The 18,965-nt window shown below is 43.8% G+C and overlaps 1 protein-coding gene across 2 annotated transcripts; it reads right to left on the bottom strand.

The window, feature by feature from the left end:
• Positions 1–979: 979 nt before the first annotated feature.
• LOC139080288 (spermatogenesis-associated protein 31E1-like) lies at positions 980–6,157 on the bottom strand. Of its 2 annotated transcripts, XM_070599982.1 has the most exons (5): positions 4,529–6,143; positions 3,921–4,029; positions 3,705–3,765; positions 3,190–3,250; positions 980–2,919 (listed from the first exon to the last, which is right to left on the bottom strand). In XM_070599982.1, exons 1-5 carry the CDS (start codon positions 4,784–4,786, stop codon positions 2,896–2,898), a joined length of 513 nt encoding a protein of 170 aa, XP_070456083.1. In that variant the 5' UTR covers positions 4,787–6,143; the 3' UTR covers positions 980–2,895. The 2 variants fall into 2 exon arrangements, with proteins under 2 accessions (XP_070456083.1, XP_070456081.1); XM_070599980.1 differs by lacking the exon at positions 3,921–4,029 and having other exon boundaries at positions 4,529–6,157.
• Between the last annotated feature and the right edge of the window lie 12,808 nt (positions 6,158–18,965).

The following is an 18,965-nucleotide window of genomic DNA, read 5'->3' as shown; positions in this document are numbered from 1 at the left end:
TCTTTCTAAGTTCCTGGAGGCGGGCCCATTTTCAAACCTTCGTTACTCATTGCCATTGATATTTACTGTGCAGAAAAATTTAGGTTCACACAAAAACCTTCACCAGAAGTTCATAGCAGCTTTATGCATAGGGGACAAAATTATAAAAACCAAAAACTGTCCTTCAGTAGGTAAGTGGTTAAACTCTGGTGGCACTTTGTCTCCTTCCCCCAGGTCCCACCCTACGTGCACAGTGTCCCATCATCAGATCCTGCCGCCACACACTCACCCCCGGCTCCATTCCCCAGGAGGAGAAGGCAGGTGCAGGAGAGCAGGGCCCTGTGCTCCTCTGGGCAGAGGGGACAGGCCCGCAGCAGCCTCTGTGCTCCCCAACCGCCCACCCTCAGAGGCTGGAGCACAGTCGTCGTCGTCGCTGCTGTTCCAGACGTGACAAGGACAGAGGGAGGGCGATGCTGGGCTGAGAGGGTTGCGCAGGCCCATCTCCATGGCAGCTTCAGCAGGGACAGAAGAAGCTCCCGGGGCAGCGTCATCTATTCCCACCAAGAGCTCGGAGTGCAGGGCAAGCTTCCTCGCCCTCCGGACTCAGGGCCAGCACTGCCCCCACACTCCCCTCCCCGCCCTGTGACCTGTGAACCTGTCTCTACACTTCCTGGAGCCTCTGCAAACCCCCTCCCTACAGCCCCACAAGTTCCAGGGCCAGAGAACGCAGGAGAGGACAGGCGGGGCCCATCCTGGGCTGGGGTCTTAGAGGTTTTGCTCATCTGGAAACATCCTAAAGCTTCCATTTGTTTTTGTAAGGACGGCGTAATGGGGACTTCAGCGTGCAATGGGGGAGTTGGAGTCAGGGCGCGTGAGCCACGCTGCAGTCAGCCTCCCCGCATGGCCCTGTCCCTTCTGGAAGCCACAGCAGACACTCAGGAAGGGCGGAGCCTGACCCTGCTTTTACCACTAGCAGGGCACAGACAGAAGTCATGACCTCTAAGGAGAAAAAAAGTGTATTTGGGGAAAATTGGGGTAGGAAGACACCATTAGCACGGAGGGTGGGATAAAGGAGAAAACCAGGTTTTCTGTTCCTCCACTTCCCCGTTTGGGGAGATAAGCGTTCCTATGAGGAAAGGTGTGTCAGGCACAGTCTACTCATCCCAGGAGACACATATCTGAGGACAGCATGGCGGGTAATGGATTGGCTGAGGCAGCTGCCACCCTCAGCCCAGGCTGGCAGGGTTTGGCTGGGGACCGCAGCTGCCTGGATGGCAAGGTCCAGTTGCCATGCCTGTTCTGATCCATTCACTCATAGTTGGACAGTTGTGGTCCCTGGAGGTAGGTTGGGGACTGTCCTCTGTCATTGTTCTTCTCTGGTCTGGAGAGGAGGGAACGTCGTGGTAACAGGTATGTCCAGCTTCCCAGGCCTGAAATGGTTTTTATGATGCTTCGACTGGGAGGCCAGAAGTTCTCGGCAAGCCTCAGTTTCTCTCCCAGGACGCAGACAAAGGATGTCACTGTCGATGGCGCCTGAACAGCCCTGCCATCCGACGCCGAGCTGTGTGTGACCCTTGCCTGGCTCTGGGTGGTGGCTGACGCCGGCTTGCCTTTGCAAGGGGATCCTCTGGTGCTTCCTCCTTGTTGGGCCTCAGGCAGGGCAGGAGGCATCTCAACATTTTTCTGAAAGGGCTTTCGTGAAAAACCTCTTCCTTTTCAGGCAGGGGCTTGAGGGGTTTGGTCCCGAGGGTGTCTCCTATTACCCCGACCTGGCTCCAAGACTGGGACCCTGACTCCCCCTCCAGTGTTGCCACCCCACGGCAGGGCTCTGGTGAGGCTCCACCCCTCCTCTCCTCCTGAGGCTCATTCCTGGCCACTGGGGACCCTGAACTCAGCTCTAGATGGCCTTGCTCAGCCCCCACGAAGGTCCCACTCTTCCCTTTTCTCTCTGAGAGGCTGAATGGGAAGGTTGGAGAAGGCGGCCGGCCCTTCTGTCCAAAGAGAGAGGCTTCTGAGGGCCCACTGCCATCGCCAGGTAGGGTCCCTCCCAGGGCCTTCTGATTTTCCTCACACACAGGTGAGGGAGCAGGGAGGGGAGGGGCCAGGCTGGGAACTGATGCTTTTGTTGTCAAAGTTAAGACTTTGTCACCCGGAGGAGTCTCAAGAGGTTTTCCAATGAAGTGTGCAAAATCAGCTTTCGAGGGGGCCCCAGAATCACAGGTGGCTGCGGGGGGCAAAGGGGGCCATGGAAGGACCGAGGGTTGAGCCTCACATGCTTTCAGATCTGCAGGCCCCAAGGACAGGAGGGGTAGGCCCCAGCGGAAATTCAGCCCAGACATGATACCGTGTGCTTCAAGCATCTGAGGAGTGCCTGGATCATCTTGTTCTTCTTTTTCCCAGACCTCCGTTTGTATTCTTTCCGTGATTTCTGTCTCGAGCAGCTTCCAGACATCAGGGTTGGCAACTGAGGGGCTATCAGTCTCTCCCTCCCTATTTGTGGGGCCTCCCCAGAATGAGGCCACTGGTCGGTGGCAGGACAGGTGCCCTTGCTGGGACTTGAAGTGTGATGACCTGGGGAAGAACAAGACCTTGATTATGTTCCACCGGGAGAGGAACTCAATGCGACAGCTCATGCGGCCGTGGCCTGAGTTGGGAAACGGCCAACAGGAGTGAACTGGTGCTGAGTTCGTGGCAACAGGGCCTAGGGGAGTTCTGGTCAAGGCCGATGGAGGTTCTGCTGGCAGAGTGGAGGCCAAAGGTAGAGTGTGCTGGGTCAGAAGAGCCAGGGAAAGTGCTGGAGTCGTGGTGAGAGGAGCACCTTCCACAGGCTTCCCGCATGGAAGGCGGACTCTAGCAGACGATGTCTTGCACGCCTCCCCAGGGGAGTCTTGAGATGACAAGCGATGGAAGCATCCCTTACAAGACAGCCTCCCCGGGGAGCTGTGGGAAACAAGATGCACAAGCTGTAGCCAGGAGCAGAGGGCCCTGGGACAGCAGGGCAGGCCAGGTGGAGGTGGCCCCTTGAGACCCACGGCCCTCCCTGGCCCTCCCTTCACTTCACCGAATTCTCCTGCTGTCCCTCACCCCAGGCCTTTGGCCACCCCTCTCCCCATGGCTTCCCTCCCAGTTCAGCCCCAAGCTGCCTGTAGCCCTGGGGCACATCAGACTCTGCGAGGAAGAAGCCCAGGAGAGAAGGGCAAAATTCCTTACCTTTGCAAAAGGGACATCAGGCCCCCCACTTCTGCCAGGTCCTTCCGGCCAGCTCTGTAAGCTAGAAATTAGGGCACTGGGTCACAGCGATGAAGGTGGGGGCCTAGGGCTCTTACAGGAGGCTGCGTGCAATGTGCCTTTAGGGGAGACCGTTTGAGGTCACACTCTGGAGCCCAGGCACCAGTGCCCAAGGCCACGGGATCCCTGACAGGGATGGCAAGGCTGCTGGTGGGTTGAGGTTTGTCATTGACCAAGTGCTTCAACCTCCACCACAGCCCACATGCCCCGGCTGGGCAACACCCTGTTCCAGATGCCTCCTGGCCTGGGCCTTAGTTCCCAGCACAGAGTCTGGCAAGTACTCAGGTTTTCATCTCCTTCCTGGGTGTCTCGCTGAGGGCTCTGTTTCCTGAGGGACTGGCTCTGTCCCTGGCATCCTCGAGCCCACGGATCTGGGTGCTCAGGGACAGGAGATGGAGGCCAGCTCTGGGGCATAGGGCTGAATGGCAGCAGCTTACCTTTCAAAGCTCCCCTTTTCTTCCTGCTCCTGCTGCTCCTCCCTCTTGGCTCCACTTGATGCTGAAATGAGAGAAAAAACAAGAAACTGTGGGGGCTGAGCCCCAAGGCTCCCTCTCCTCTCTCTGGACCAGCTGCAGACGCACAGCGTTTGTGAGCAAGATGACTGTCCACACTGAACTCCTGGGGCTCTGGGGTGTTTCTTCCCTTTAACTTACTTTTGAAGTGGATAATTGAACACACAATGGACATTTGCTGTCTTCCTTCTTTGAGGATCATAAGAAGGTCCCCATGTGGGACCAGCATGCATCTTCTGTCACTGTTCCTCTGCTCAAGAAACGCACACATTCTCAGATGTACAGAATCTTGTGAGCTTCCTCAGGGAGGACTTTGCTTCCTGAGGCTAAAGCCCCACTCCAGGTCCTGCCCAGAGGCTCTCTGGGGCTCAGCTCTGCCCTCAGATCAACCACGACAGAGAACAGGCCCGCCTGAGACACCTGCCCCGGGAAGGTGGCTGGGGAACCAGTGCTCAGGGCCTGTCTTCCCACAGATCCCACTCAGCATCCCGTCCATGGCCACTGGTCACTGGCCTGGGGACTTTCCCTGGAGCCCTCTACCACACCGGGACTCCTGCTCAGAGATCTTTGGATCGAAATCCTTGTGCCCACTCTCACCCCTGCCCACCCAACCTGGCTTGTCTCTAGAAGGATGATGTTCTATTCTTTCCCATCCCTGGAGTCCCTCTAGTTGATTCAGAGAAGTGGAAATCACAGTAAAAATGAAGAGAGACTCACCTTTTGGTGGGTCTCGGTCCAGGATCACTTACCTTCCTGGCGTTTCTCCTTTTGTAAGTTAGTTGTAAGGGCAAATTCCTTTTGGGGCAGGGAAAGAACAGGAGGAAGAGCCCCAGTCCATACACGATGCGGAGGATGGTACCAATCACCCAGGAAGCGGAACTGGAGCTCAACCAGGTAGCAATAATGCTTTTTAGATATAGGAGATTCCATATCTCAAATATAGTTCTGCTCTCAGGCAACTGAGCACTGGGAGTGACTTGGAGATTAGAACCCCACGCCCTCATCATGGAACTGTGGCCATGTCACAGGGCCTCCTGAGGGGGGGAGGCGAGAGGAGGGCAGCCGATTGGACCACAGCCCCTCCGCCACCAACTGGCCTCAACTGCCTCCCTCCACCCTCCTGGGCCTTCTAGACCTTAGCTAGTTTTCTATTTCTTCCACCTGGAAGCCACATGTCACCCGGTTCCTTGCATCTCCTGGATTCTTGGTTTGAACCCACCTATCTCATGGCCTTTGAAAGTCTGAAGTTCTCCCAGGAATTTGATCTAGTTCCCAGGGATTCACACCCTCATTCTCCTCTGTCCTCAACTCTGATTGTTGTTTTCACCTCACTTATTGACTTTGTGTGTGTGTGTGAGGACACTGAAGTGCTGATCTCTTAGCTGATCTCAATTATACAATTCAGTGTTCTCGACTCTACTCACCACATCAGACATGAGATCCTCAGAGCTTCTTGATCTCAGAGCTGAAAGTTTGTCCCCTTTTACCTGCCTATCCCTCTTCCTCCCACTCCACAGCCACTGACCACCATTTTTCTACTCTCCGTTTCTGTGAATTGACCTTTCTTTTGTTGTTTTTCGAGTTCACATGTGAGTGACCCCAGGCAGTATCTGTCTTTCTCTGTCTGGCTTGTTTCGTTGAGCATAACGCCCGCCAGGTTCATCAATGTTGTGCAAATCTCAACTCCATTTGTCCACATAACAAGCTTTTGGTTTCGTCAATCTGGAAGTCCCACTTTATTTTATACTTATTTGGTTTTGAATATGAACGTTGTTATTGTTTCGATCAACCTTTGCCATCTTCACTCAGAAGGACTCACCCAAAAATTGAAACGAATCATTTATTATTTAACATAAGCATAATAAAAATTTAAGGAATTAAACCTCCCAATCATGTGTTTTATGTTAGTAGCATTTCTACTTCTGAAGTGAGAAAGCCTTCACCAAGACTTATGGGACATGCTGGACACACACACACGCCCACACATACACAGGCATGGACACATTTGCACAGACCAATTCAGTACTTTCAAAGCAGAGAATTAAGCATATTCTCATTTTCTTTAAGCTTTTATGTTGTCTTGACCCTGTTTCTTCTTATTCTGCCTAAAATAGACAGTCTTCAGTTTCCAGAGTTTAGACATCTGCGTGGCCCACTCTGAAGCCAGGCATGGCTCAAGTGAGCTAAAGTGCTGCTCTGTAGAGCGGACGTTGGGGCTGGGTCCACGGCCCGGGTTGGAGTCCAGTCTCAAGTAGCCCTTTCTGGTATCCCTGGTTTGCCCTCCACGTGTTCTCTTTCTCAGAGTTGGTCTTGCCTTCCCCATCCTGCCCGCTCTGGGCCCCTGGAGCCTCAAGTCTTGCCTGAACCTGTAGCAAGAGGGCCCTTTGAGTCCTAGAGGAATTCCCTGCTGACATCCTCTGACATCCCTTTTTCAGTGAGAACTGGGGGTTCACTTAGGGATTGTACTTTTTGATCAACATGTTAATTTTTCTGACCTGTTGGACAGGTAGTGCTTAGATATCCGATTTTATAGTTATTACACAACTATACATACACACACCTACGGAGAGATACTATTTTACTTGATAATAAGGTAAGCTTACTTACACCAAAAGAGTTAAGGTATACGTTGTTCCCACTAGCTTAATCTGATGAATACGTTCCCGATTTATGAATATGTGCGATCACAGAAGAATTTGCAACAGAGTAACTCTCTTAGCAGCCACCAAAATGATCTTTAACGTCTTTCTCAACAGTTAAAACAACTTTATTCTTCTTAAGTCCAACAAAGACCTTTTTCTGGAGCTGGGACTCCTAATTGGGACCCTGGGCTAGGGTATTCATTGACCCAATCATTATTCAGTAGCATTTTGTTCAATCTCCACATTTTTGTGGCTTTCCTGGTTTTCTTTCTGTAGTTGATTTCCAGTTTCATACCTTTGTGGTCAGAAAAGATGCATGGTATTATTTCAATCTTCTTAAATTTATTGAGACTTGTTTTGTGGCCTAATATGTGATCAATCCTGGAGAATGTTCCATGGGCATTTGAAAAGAATGTGTATTCTGTGGTTTTGGGATGGAATGTTCTGTATATATCTACTAAGTCCATCTGATCTAATGTGTCCTTTAGGGTGAGTGTTTCCTTATTGATCTTCTGTTTGGATGATGTATCCATTGGTGTAAGAGGAGTGTTAAAGTCCCCTACTGTTATTGTGTTGCTGTTTATTTCCCCTCTTATGTCTGTTAATAATTGCTTTATATATTTAGGTGCTCCCATGTTTGCTGGATTGATATTTACTTGTGGTCTTTCTCTTGCTGCTTTTAGGATTCTCTCTTTGTCTTTAATTTTTGACATTTTAATTATAATATGTCTTGGTGTGGGCCTGTTTCGGCTTATCTTGTTTGGAGCTCTCTGTGCTTCCTGAACTTGGATGTCTGTTTCCTTCCTCAGGTTAGGAAAATTTTCATCTATTACTTCTACAAATAAATTTTCTGCCCCTTTGTCTCTCTCTTCTCCTTCTGGGACACCTGTAATCCAAATTTAGCACACTGGATATTGTCCCAGAGTTCCCTTAGACTGTTCTCATTCTGCCTAATTCTCTCTTCTGTTCTGCTTGGGTGATTTCCTCTAGTCTTTTGTCTAGGTCGCTGAGCAGTTCTTCTGCTTCCTCTCCTCTGCTATTGAGCCCCTCTAGTGAATTTCTCATTTCCAGTATTGTATTCTTCATTTCTGACTTTTTTTTTATATCTTCCAGTTCTTTGCTGATGTGCTCACTGTGTTCATCCATTCTTCTCCCCATATCTGTGAACATCCTTATGATATTTTGTTTGAACTCTTTGTCGAGTAGGTCACTAGTTTCTGTTTCATTTAGTCCTTTTTCTGGGGTTTTGTACTGTTCCCTTGTTTGGAAAGTATTCCTTTGCTTCATCATTATGCCTCTTTCTCTGTCCTTATTTCTATGTATTAGGTGAGTCAGCTATGTCTCCTGATCTTGGAGAAATGGCCTTATGTATGAGATGCCTTATGAGGCCCAGTAGTGTGTTTCTCTCTCATCACCAGTCTGTAAGAACCAGGAGTGACCCCTGTGTGAGCTACTTGTGTCCTGCTGTGGCAGGGTTGCTCTCACTGCAGGTACCCAGGGAGTCTAATCTTTCCTTCCCTGGCCAGCTGTTTGTAAATCTGGTTTGGGGAGCCTCAGCACTGTTTGCTACAAAGTCTATCAGCACACTCCTATTTCAGTTTTCCTCTTAATTGGGTTGGTACCCAGTGTAGCTGGTTGCTAGGCTTAAGGGTGTACAGTTGTGATAGGCCTCAGGCCTACAGGGCTGTTGTCAGTTCTCTTAGGAGTGCAACTGCGTGGGGCTGGCCCTAGGAACAGGGGCACACAATTGTTTCAGGCTTTGGAAGGTGGGGCTCATCTTTTTTATGGCTATTTGTGAAGCACAGGTCTTCTGCCACTGATAAGCTCACCCCCCACAGAACCACATACACAATCAACACAGTCCTGGTCTGTGCACACTTCTTCTCCCTCCCCTGGAGTGTACTCCAATGCCACACTGCAGGGGCCCCCACTTCTCCACCAATGCTCCCCACAGTTCACCTGGTCCTCACACAGACCCTGCCCCACAGAGACAGACACCCTTGCCTGCCTGTAGTAGGTCAAGCCACCCAGTCAATGCAGGCTGAAAAGTAGCCTGATGGCTTGCTGTTAGGTGGGTCCGGTCCCTAGGGCTGGTTGCTTGCCCTGGTTGAACTGGATTAAATCTGTGCTCTAGTGGGTGTGGCAGACCCCTGGGCTAACAGGCCAAGGGATGAACCTCAATGGCACCCACCGGGGCCATGTTGATAAATAAAAATGGTAAGTAATAGGATATATTGGAGAATATGAGGAAGCCATTTGGTGTAAACCTAATTCGGCCGGACCTTGTGTTTCCAAAAGGTCCTGACTGAGGCCATTGAGCATGCATTGTATATCTGCTTTAGAGATTCCCTATGGCAAGAACAAAGGCCCTTGAGATAAAGGTGCAACTTCCCTCCCCCTCCCAACATTGGCATTTCTTTAAGGATTAAGCATCTTTCCTTAGGCTAGGATTGCTGCGCTCACCTGTGACCACCCAGCTTGAGACAATAGACTTGCCTCCTTCTATGCCCTCTGAGATAGCAGACCCACTACCTGCTGTGTCCATCAAGTGCTGTACAGGGCAATCTTGTGACTATTGTGGGAGGGACATTTCAATCATATGTGAAATATCCTGTTTCAGGGTATATAACCACTCTGTATACCTCACTTCCTTGGTACCTTTTCTTCCTTTGAGAAGAAAGGCCCCAGGCCATGGTCCTCAGATTTTAGCTCAGAATGAAATCTCCCAAATTTTCATTTCTAGATTGGTTATGGATTATTTTCGTTGGCAGTGTCAGTGCGCCTGGACCAGCTCAGAACAACGGCCTCCACCAATGTCTCAGTCTCCGGAGAGGTCCCTCCTCTCACCAACATGCCCCCAGAGCCCACCAGGTGAGTCTCATTTCACCAAAGGACTGTCAACCTTCTCTCTGATGATTTTAGGTTGCTGCAATGAGTTTGTGCATGGGCCCTTTAAGACCCGGGTCTTTTTGGCTTTCGGCCGATAACTTTTCTGGGAGTATCCTTGCTGCAGTTAATAGCCAGCAAAGCTAGACAGTAAGACCCCCATCTCAGTCGGGCTGAGTCTGAAGGATGCTTATAGCAGTATCACCCCTGCTCCCAACCTCTCTCCTCCAGGGATGGCTGTGTACCTTAGGGTGGCTCCCGCCTGGTCAGCTGAGAAGCTCTGCTGCTCCCAAAGGTGGCTTTTTTCCTCTCCAGCAGGAATTGCTGTCTCTTCTGCCTTTATCAGGACTGTCCCTTGTTGTGGGTGTTCTTTTTATCCAGTTTTCAGTTTTCAATCCAGGGTAATTTTTCCAAAAATTGTTGTAACTTGGTTGTGTTCATGGGAGGAGGCAAGTTCACCGTCTACTCACACCACCATCTTGACAAGATCCACCTGTTTAGTGCTTTTAACTTTAAATTCCACTCAGTCCTATTAGTAATGCCATTTCTCCTTACTTTTATTTGCATTTCCTTTTGCCCACTCCCTTAATTGTTAACTTCATGACTTTGATCACTGTTTTTTTCAAAGATTGGCACCTGAGCTAACATCTGTTGCCAATCTTCTTTTTCTTCTTCTTCTCCCCAAAGTCTCCCAGTACATAGTTGTGTATCCTAGTTGTATGTCCTTATGGCTCTCCTATGTGGGATGCCACCTCAGTATGGCTTGATGAGTGGTGCTAGATCCTCTCCCAGGATCCAAACCAGCAAAACCCTTGGCAGCCAAAGCAGAGCATGCAAACCCAACCATTTGGCCATGGGGCTGGCCCCTGATCATGCTTCTTTTAAAGTTTTATCTTTTAATGTGGATCTTGTCTATTTAAAGTTAGTAAAGTGACTTCTATACCACATTTTATTCCTTACTTCATACTTTATATGTAATACTTATATTTTATTCTTCTACATATCCTTTTCTAGATTTTAGCTGGTTTGATCATGTTACTGTTTATTTCATTTTCCTCTCTTCTTTTCAATAGTTCTATTAAAACTTACATTAATTTCTTTTCTATTTGTCTCTTTTAAAAAAATTATTTTATTGAGGTCATATTGGTTTATAACATTGTGTAAATTTTAGGTGTACATTATTATATATCAGTTTCTGTATAGACTCCATTGTGCTCACCACCAATAATCTAGTTTTTATCCATCACCATACATATGTGCCCCTTTACCCCCTTTGCCCATCTTCCCACCTCCTTTCCCTCTGGTAACCAGTAATCTGTTCTCTTTGTCCATGTGTTTGTTTATATTCCACATATGAGTGAAATCATATGCTGTTTGACTTTCTCTGGCTTATTTCGCTTAACATAATACCCTCAAGGTCCATTCTTGTTGTTGCAAATAGAATGACCTTGTATTTTTTATGGTTTAATAGTTTTCCATTGTGTATATATACCACATCTTGTTTATCCATTTATCAGTTGATGAGCACTTGCTTCCATGTCTTGGCTATTGTGAATAATGCTGCAATAAACATAGGGGTGCATAGATCTCTTTGTACTGTTGATTTAATGTTCTTTGGATAAATACACAGTACAGGGATAGCTGGATGGTATTTCTATTTTTAATTTTTTGAGAAATCCCCATACTGTTTTCCTTAGTGGCTGCACCAGTTTGCATTCCCACTAGCAGTGTATGAGGGTTTCCTTTTCTCCATAACCTCTCTGACACTTATTTCTCATCTTGCTAATTATGGCCATTCTGACGGGGGTGAGGTGATGTCTCATTGTAGTTTTGATTTGTATTTCTCTAATAATTAGTGACATTGCACATCTTTTCATGTGCCTGTTGGCCATCTGTATATCTTCTTTGGAAAAATGTTCATTCATATCATCTGTCCATATTTTGATCAGGTTATCTTTTTGTTTTTGAGCTGTATGAGTTTGTATATTTTGCAAATTAACCCCTTGTCAGATAAATGATTTATAAATATTTTCTCCCAGTGTGTGGATTGTCTTTTCATTTTGTTCGTGATTTCTTTTACTTTGAAGCAGTTTTTTAGTCTGATGTAGTCCCACTTATTTTTTCTTTTGTTTCCCTTGCCTGAGTAGACATGGTATTCAAAAAGATATTGCTAAGACTAAAGTCCAAGAGTGTACTGCCTATGTTGTCTTCTAGGCATCCCACATAGGAGAGCCATAAGGACATACAACTAGGATACACAACTATGTACTGGGAGACTTTGGGGAGAAGAAGAAGAAAAAAAGAAGATTGGCAACAGATGTTATGGTTTCAGGTCTGACGTTCAAGGCTTTAATTAATTTTGAATTAATTTTGTGTATGGTGTAAGATAATGGCCTACTTTCATTCTTTTGCATGTGGCCTTCCAGTTTTCCCAACACCATTTATTGAAAAGACTTTCCTTTCTCCATTGGATGTTCTTAGCTCCTTTGTCAAAGATCAGCAATCTGTAGACATGTGGTTTTATTTCTGGGCTTTCAATTCTCTTCCATTGATGTTTGTCTGCTTTTGTGCCAGCACCATACAGTTGGATTATTGTAGCTTTGTAGTTGGTTTTGAAGTCAGGGATTATGATGCCTCCAGCTTTGTTCTTTTATCTCAGGATTTCTTTAGCTTTTCGGGGTCCTTTGTTGTTTCATATAAATTTTAGGATTCGTTGTTCTATTTCCATGAAGAATGTCATTGGGATTCTGATTGTGAGTGAATCTGTAGATTGCTTTACGTAATAAGAACATTTTAACTATGTTTATTCTTCTAATCCATGTGTGTGGAATATCTTTCCATTTCTTTATGTCTTCTATGATTTCTTTCAATAATCTCTTATAGTTTTCAGTGTATAGGTCTTTCACCTCATTGGTTAAATTTATTCCTAGATATCTTATTCTTTTTGTTCCAATTATAAATGAGATTGTATTCTTTAGTTCTCTTTCTGCTAGTTCATTATTAGTGTATAGAAATGCAACTGATTTTGTAAATTGATTTTGTACTCTGCAAATTTGCTGTATTTGGTGACTATTTCTAGTCATTTTCTGGTGGATTCTTTAGGGTTTTCTAGGTTTTACAGGATCATGTCACCCACAAACAGTGAGAGTTTCACATCTTTCTTTCAATTTGGATCCCCTTTATTCCTTCTTCTTGCCTAATTTCTCTAGCCAAAACCTCCAGTACGATATTGAATAAGAGTGGTGAGAATGGGTACCTTGTCTTTTTCCTGTTCTCAGAGGGATGGTTTTCAGCTTTTCACTGTTAAGTATGATGTTAGCTGTCAGTTTGTCATATTTGGTCTTTATTATGTTGAGGTACTTTCCTTCTATACCTATTTTATTGAGAGTTTTTTTTATCATTAGTGGATGATGGATCTTGTCAAATACTTTCTCCGCATCTATTGAGATGATCCTCTGATTTTTATTCCTCATTTTGTTAATGTGGCGTATCACATTGATTTGCAGATGTTGAACCATCTCCGCATCACTGGTATAAATCCCACATGATCATGGTGTATCGTTCTTTTAATGTATTGTTGTATTCAGTTTGCCAATATTTTGTTGAGGATATTTCACCTATGTTCATTGGAGATATTGGCCTGTAATTTTCCTTCTTTGTGTTGTCCTTGTCTGTTTTTGGAATCAGGGTGATGTTGGCCTCATAGAATGAGTTAGGAAGCATTCCATCTTCTTCGATATTTTGGAATAGTTTGAGAAGGATAGGTATTATATCTTCTTTGAATGTCTGGTAGAATCCTCCAGAGAAGCTATTTGGTTCTGGAATTTTTTTTCTTGAGGTTTTTGATTAGTGTTTCAATATCTTCACTCATTATTGCTCTACTCAGATTCTCTATTTTTTCTTGATTAAGTTTGGGAGGTTGTATGAGTCTAAGAATTTATCCATTTCTTCTAGGTTATCTAACTTGTTGGCATATAGTTTTCCATAGTATTCTCTTATAATCCTTTGTATTTCTGTGCTATTCATTGTAATTATTCCCTTTTCATTTCTAACTTTAGTTATCTGAGCTTTCTTATTTCTTAGTGAATCTAGCTAAAAGTTTGTCAATTTTGTTTATCTTCTTAAAGAACCAGCTCTTAGTTTCATTGATTCTTCATATTGTTTTTTAAGTCTCTGTTCCATTTATTTCTGCTCTAATTTTTATTACTTTCCTACTTTTGCTGACTTTGGGCTTTGTTCTTCTTTTTCTAGTTTATTAGGTGTAGTTTAACAATACTTATTAGAGATTTTTCTTTGTTGCAGTGGGCCTGTATTGCTATAAATTTCCCTCTTAGAACTGCTTTTGCCACATGTCATAAGAGTTGATATCATGTATTTTCATTTGTCTCTAGGTATTTTTTAAATTTTTCCTTTGATTTTTTCATTGATCCAATGGTTGTTCTGCAGCATGTTGTTTAGTCTACACATACTTGTGACTCTCCCAGCATTTTTCTGTAGTTGATTTCTAGTTTCTTAACATTTTGTTCAGAAAGATGTTTGATATGATTTCAATCTTCTTAAGTTTATTGAGGCTTGCCTTGTTTCCCAAAATATGGCCTACTTTTTAGAATATTCCATGTGCACTTGAGAAGAATGTGTTTGCTGCTTTTGGATCGAATGTTCTATATATATCTATTAAGTCCATCTGGTCTGGTGTTTCATTTAAATCCTCTAGTCCTTGTTGACTTTCTATCTGGATGATCTATCCAGTGATGTACGTGGGCTGTTGAAGTCCCCTACTATTATGTGTTCCTTTAGATTTCTCCCTTTAGGTCTGTTAGTAGTTGTTTTACATACTTTTTGTGCTCCTGGGTTAGGTGCATATATATTGATAAGTGTTATGTCCTCTTAGTGAATGTCCAATTTATCATTATGTAATGCCCATTTTTCTCTCACTGCCTTTTTTATCTTGAAGTCTGCTTTGTCTAAGTATGGCAACACCTGCTTTCTTTTGCTTGCTATTTGCTTGAAGTATCATCTTCCATCCCTTCACTCTGAGTCTGTGTTTGTCTTTAGAACTGAGATATGTTTCCTAGAGGCAGCATATTGTTGGGTCTTTTTAAATTTTTTAATCAACCCAGCCACTCTGTGACTTTTGATTGGAGAATTCAATCTATTTACATTTAGAGTGATGATTGATATATGAGGGTTTAATGCTGCCATTTTATCTTTTGTTTTCCAAGCTATATTTCCCTTGTTTCTTTTTCCCTTGTATTCCTCTCATTTCAATTTAGTGGTTTTCTGTGTAGGTCTTCTCTTTACTTGTGATTTGTGGCTCTGCTCTGATTTTTTGTTTATTTCTTACCATCAGGTTTGTATAAAAGATCTCAAAGATGAGATAGTCCATTTTCTGATAGCCTCTTATCTCCATTAGCCTAAGCAGGTTCCATTCCTTTCATCTTCCTCTTCTATGTTATTATTTTCACAAGTTATTCTGCTTTGTATTGTGAGTTTGTGATTAGAATGAAGTGTTTATAGTTAATTTTGATGCTTTCCTTCCCTTTATCTTTATGTTATAATTGTCTGCTAACCTGTTCTGATACAGAGCTGAAATTTTCTGATTTTGTCTGACTATTTATCTCCTTGCTCAAGTCTTTGCACTCCTTTGCCTTTTTGTTTCAGGTATGAGGGCATACTTGGTCATTTCTATAAGGATGTCTAGTGGTGATGTGTCCTTCAGCTTTTGTTTATCTGGGACAGCTTTTATTTCTCCATTCTAGCCAAAGGATAGTTTCACTAGACAGAGTATTCTTGGCTGAAAGTTTTTGTCTTCCAGTATTTTGAATATATTATTCCATTCTCTCCTATCCTGTAAGGTTTCTGCTGAAAAATCCGCTAAGAGCCTGAGCCTGATAGTGGTTCCTTTGTAGATTATTCTCTTTTGCCTTATTGCCCTTAATATATTTTTGTCATTGACTTTTGCCAGTTTTACTATCATATCCCTTGGAGACGGTATTTTTGCATTGATGTAGGTAGGAGTTCTATTTACTTCATAAACTTGTAAGTCCAGTTTGTTCCCCAGGTTTGGGAAGTTCTCAGCTATTATTTCTTTGAACAAGCTCTCTGCTCCTCACCCCCCACCCCCACCTTGGGACTACCTATAATCCTTATGTAGCATTTCCCAATTGAGTTAGACATTTCTTGAAGAATTTGTTTATTCTTTTAAACCCTTAGTTCTCTCTCTTCCTCCACTTGAAGCATTTCTACATTTCTATCCTCTAAATTACTAATTCTGTCCTCCATAATGTCAGCTCTGTTTTTTAAGGTTTCTAGATTTTTAAAAATCTCATTAATTATGTTTTTCATCTCCAGAGTTTCTGTTTGGGTTTTTTTTTTTTTTAGAGTTTCTATCTCTTTTGTGAAGAATTCCTTCTGCTGTTTAGTTTTATTCCTGAGCTCATTGAACTATCTTTCTGAGTTTTCTTGTAACTCATTGAGTTTCTTTATGACATGTTGCTTCAGGATTGGTTTCTAGAGACTTGTCATTTTCCTTCTGCTCTGGATTGTTAATGTAGTTCTTCATGGTGTTTGATGAACTGATCCTTTATCAGGGCATAGTGGTAGTATCAAGTCACAGATTCTACCTGCCACTACTAGGGGAGGGGCAGAGTTGTCTTTTCTGAACCCATCATATCTGCTGAAAGTTGTGCTGACTGGACTCATCTGCATTTGCCTACTGGCCACAGTTGCTGGTGGGTCACATATGCACAATCAGGTGTTGTGGTATGGATCCACTGTCTTTGTTGGGGACCAGCCAAGCTGGTGTGCTGAGAAGGGAGGGGCGCTTTCTTTCACATGAGTGTGGGCTTACACTATACTCACAGGCAGTTTGCCTGGGCTGCTGTTTTTGGTGGGAGCACCCATACAGTGGCTGAGCCATGCCACTCTGTGTGGAGTGTTCCTGCAGGCTTGGTTGTAACTCCAAAAGTAAAAGCATTCACATGCCAGCCTGCCTGCTACCATGCCTCCTCTTTCAGCCATGTGCTGGCTGCTGCATGAGGGCCTGTGTCTTAGATCATTGCTGCTGGGGAGGGACAGGGGATTTCCTTACTTCCTACCACCACTTCCCAGGGGTCCAGTACATGCACCTTCAGATGTATAGCTGTGTGGATCTCTCAGACATCCTATTGTGCTTTGTAGGGAAACCTCAGTTGGTTAATGAATATCCATTTGGGTGTATCTTAGCTGGGGGAGACTAAGGGAACAGCTCACTCCACTATGATGCTGACGTTACTTTCCTAAAGGAACTAATTTTAATCAGTTACTTTTCAGGCCTACAATATATGGACCCTGGAGTCAGATGCATCCATGTTGATAATTACACTACAGCCCTGTGCAACTTGTCTTATTTAACGTGGGATGTATGCCATAGATATGGAGAACAGATTGGTCATTACCACAGAGGAAGGGAATGGGGGAAAGGTGAAAGGGTAAGGGGTCATATATGTATGGTGACAGATGGAAACTAGACTCTTGGTGGTGAACACGCAGTCTACACAGCAGTTGAAATATAATGATGTACACCTGAAATTTACATAATATTATAAACCAATATGACCTCAATTTAAAAATAAACAAATAAATAAATAAAAGTGGGATGTATGGATGATGAAAAAGCTTTCCTTACAGTGGACTTTGGTGTTTTCCAATCTAGACCATAAGAGGAGGTACAAAAACATGAGTAGGAAGAGATAAAATAGAAGAAAAATGTAATAAAAAATACTCTTAAGAATTCCTGAAAATAACTTTGGAAGAAGTTATTTAACCAATCAAAACTACGCTTACCCATTAGTCACCTTTATAGCTCCTGGTTGTATGACAGACTTTTATATCCCATTTTTATCACCTTTTCCCAACTGTGGTTCCTTGGACAATTGTAGAGACTCAATAAAGGTTGTATAAATTTGAGCAATCTACTTGAATTGATCAAGAATGTTTGACATACTTTAAAATGGAAATCAATATAAATTTTTCATCACTAGTTACCACCTAGTTCCATTTATTAAATATTATCTAACTTCCTCATTGTTTAATGCTGTTTACTTTATCACTTATGGGTAGAGTCTTTCATATAAGTGAACTTTTCCTAGTTCTCTGCTTTTTCCTATAGCTCAGAATTTCTAGTTTTTTCATCAAAGGCACCACAAATTTCAAGTGTCTGGTATTATAAATATGGGCCATTATAGACATAGCTATTGCTTTATAATGTGTTTTAAAACTTGGAGCCTTAAGTTTGTTTCACTTAGAACACTTCTATTTCTTTCCACCGTACCAGGTGTCATTTGGAAATGCCTGGTCATTGCTGTTTTTCCTCCAGAACAATCACTGATGATTGTACAGGAACTCCATTATCTTCCTCTGGTTTCCACAGACCAACATGAAACCATGCATTTCCCATTAGAAAAAAAAGATTCTCTTAGAAGAAGCCAAGTCTTTGACAGGACTAGATCCTTGGTAAGGACAAAAGCCCTAGCTCCTCCTAAATTTTCCTCAGATCATGCCCATGGTCTCACTCCCAGCCTAAAACCACCTCCCTTAGAAAATAAATTTAAACGCTTTATTCACTCATCAAAAAGTCAGGAAGTGTCTACAACATAATAGATATTTTGCTAGATGCTGGGCACCCTCCTTAAAGACAACCTCTGTCTTTGAGGGAAAGAAAAACAAAACAGGCAATTGCAATATGGTGTCACAAGTACTAGGATGGGGGTAAGCATGAGGTGTTGTTGGAGAACAGAAGAAGGTCATCAATCTAGTCAAGGGGTGTATCAGTCACAGTTCTCTAGAAAAACAGAACCAGAAGCACACATACACACAAACACACTTACATACATGCATACATACGTACAAACACATATACATAAAAAGAAATTTATTTCAAGGAATTGGCTTATGAGATTGTGTAGCTGGCAAGACTGAAATTTGTAGGGGAGGCTGATGGGGGTGATAAAAAAGTTTTGAGTGGTGATGATTACAGAACATTATGAATGCATTTACTGTCACTGAATTGTACACTTAGAAATTGTTGAAATGCTAGCACAGGAGCAGATATGACAGAATGCATATTTGATTGAATAACTTGCTACTATAGACTAGCCAAATTGACACATAAAACTAACCATTACAAAAAGTATCTTTGGAAACTTCCACAGAAGGGTGACATCTGAGACCTGAAAAATATGTAACTGAATCCTCAACTTTCTTCCTCTTGCTAGTCTCTTCTACTTCCTGCAAAGAACATATCTCCTTGCCCACATCCAAAGCCAAAACCCATATCAGAATTGACTCCATTGCCTTCTGCTCCTTCTCCAGAACCATGCTTCAACAATCCTTCCTTCTCTTATGACTTCTTACCTCAGCCTGGAAAGCTGTTTCATCCTCAAATATCAGCTTTCAACTTCTCATCTCCCATTCCAGCTGCAGCCCAATCTCTATCCTTCTTGCCACCGAAACTCCTTGAAAAAGAAACTCATATTCCTACTTCTGTACACTTCACTTATTCCTAAACACTTTATTCTATGGCACCTGCCTCTGCATTTCAACAGAATTCACTTTCTAGACCTGCACTGTACAATGTAGTAGCCACTAGTCACAAGTGGCTATTGAGGACTTGAAATTT

The sequence above is a fragment of the Equus przewalskii genome, chromosome 29, assembly GCF_037783145.1.
Source record: "Equus przewalskii isolate Varuska chromosome 29, EquPr2, whole genome shotgun sequence".
NCBI classification, from domain to species: domain Eukaryota; kingdom Metazoa; phylum Chordata; class Mammalia; order Perissodactyla; family Equidae; genus Equus; species Equus przewalskii.
The sequence above is the reverse complement of the archived record's forward strand: the minus strand, read 5'-3'. Positions and strand labels throughout refer to the sequence as shown.

Bases quoted from the DNA above. Each gene is read 5' to 3' on its own strand.
- LOC139080288 (XM_070599980.1), bottom strand. From the start codon at position 4,786: ATGATGAGGGCGTGGGGTTCTAATCTCCAAGTCACTCCCAGTGCTCAG. The intron at 3,766-4,528 runs GTAAGTGATCCT...CTCTCATTTCAG, and splicing joins AAAGGAGAAACGCCAGGAAG to CATCAAGTGGAGCCAAGAGG. The intron at 2,920-3,189 runs GTAAGGAATTTT...TGTTTCCCACAG, and splicing joins CTGATGTCCCTTTTGCAAAG to CTCCCCGGGGAGGCTGTCTT.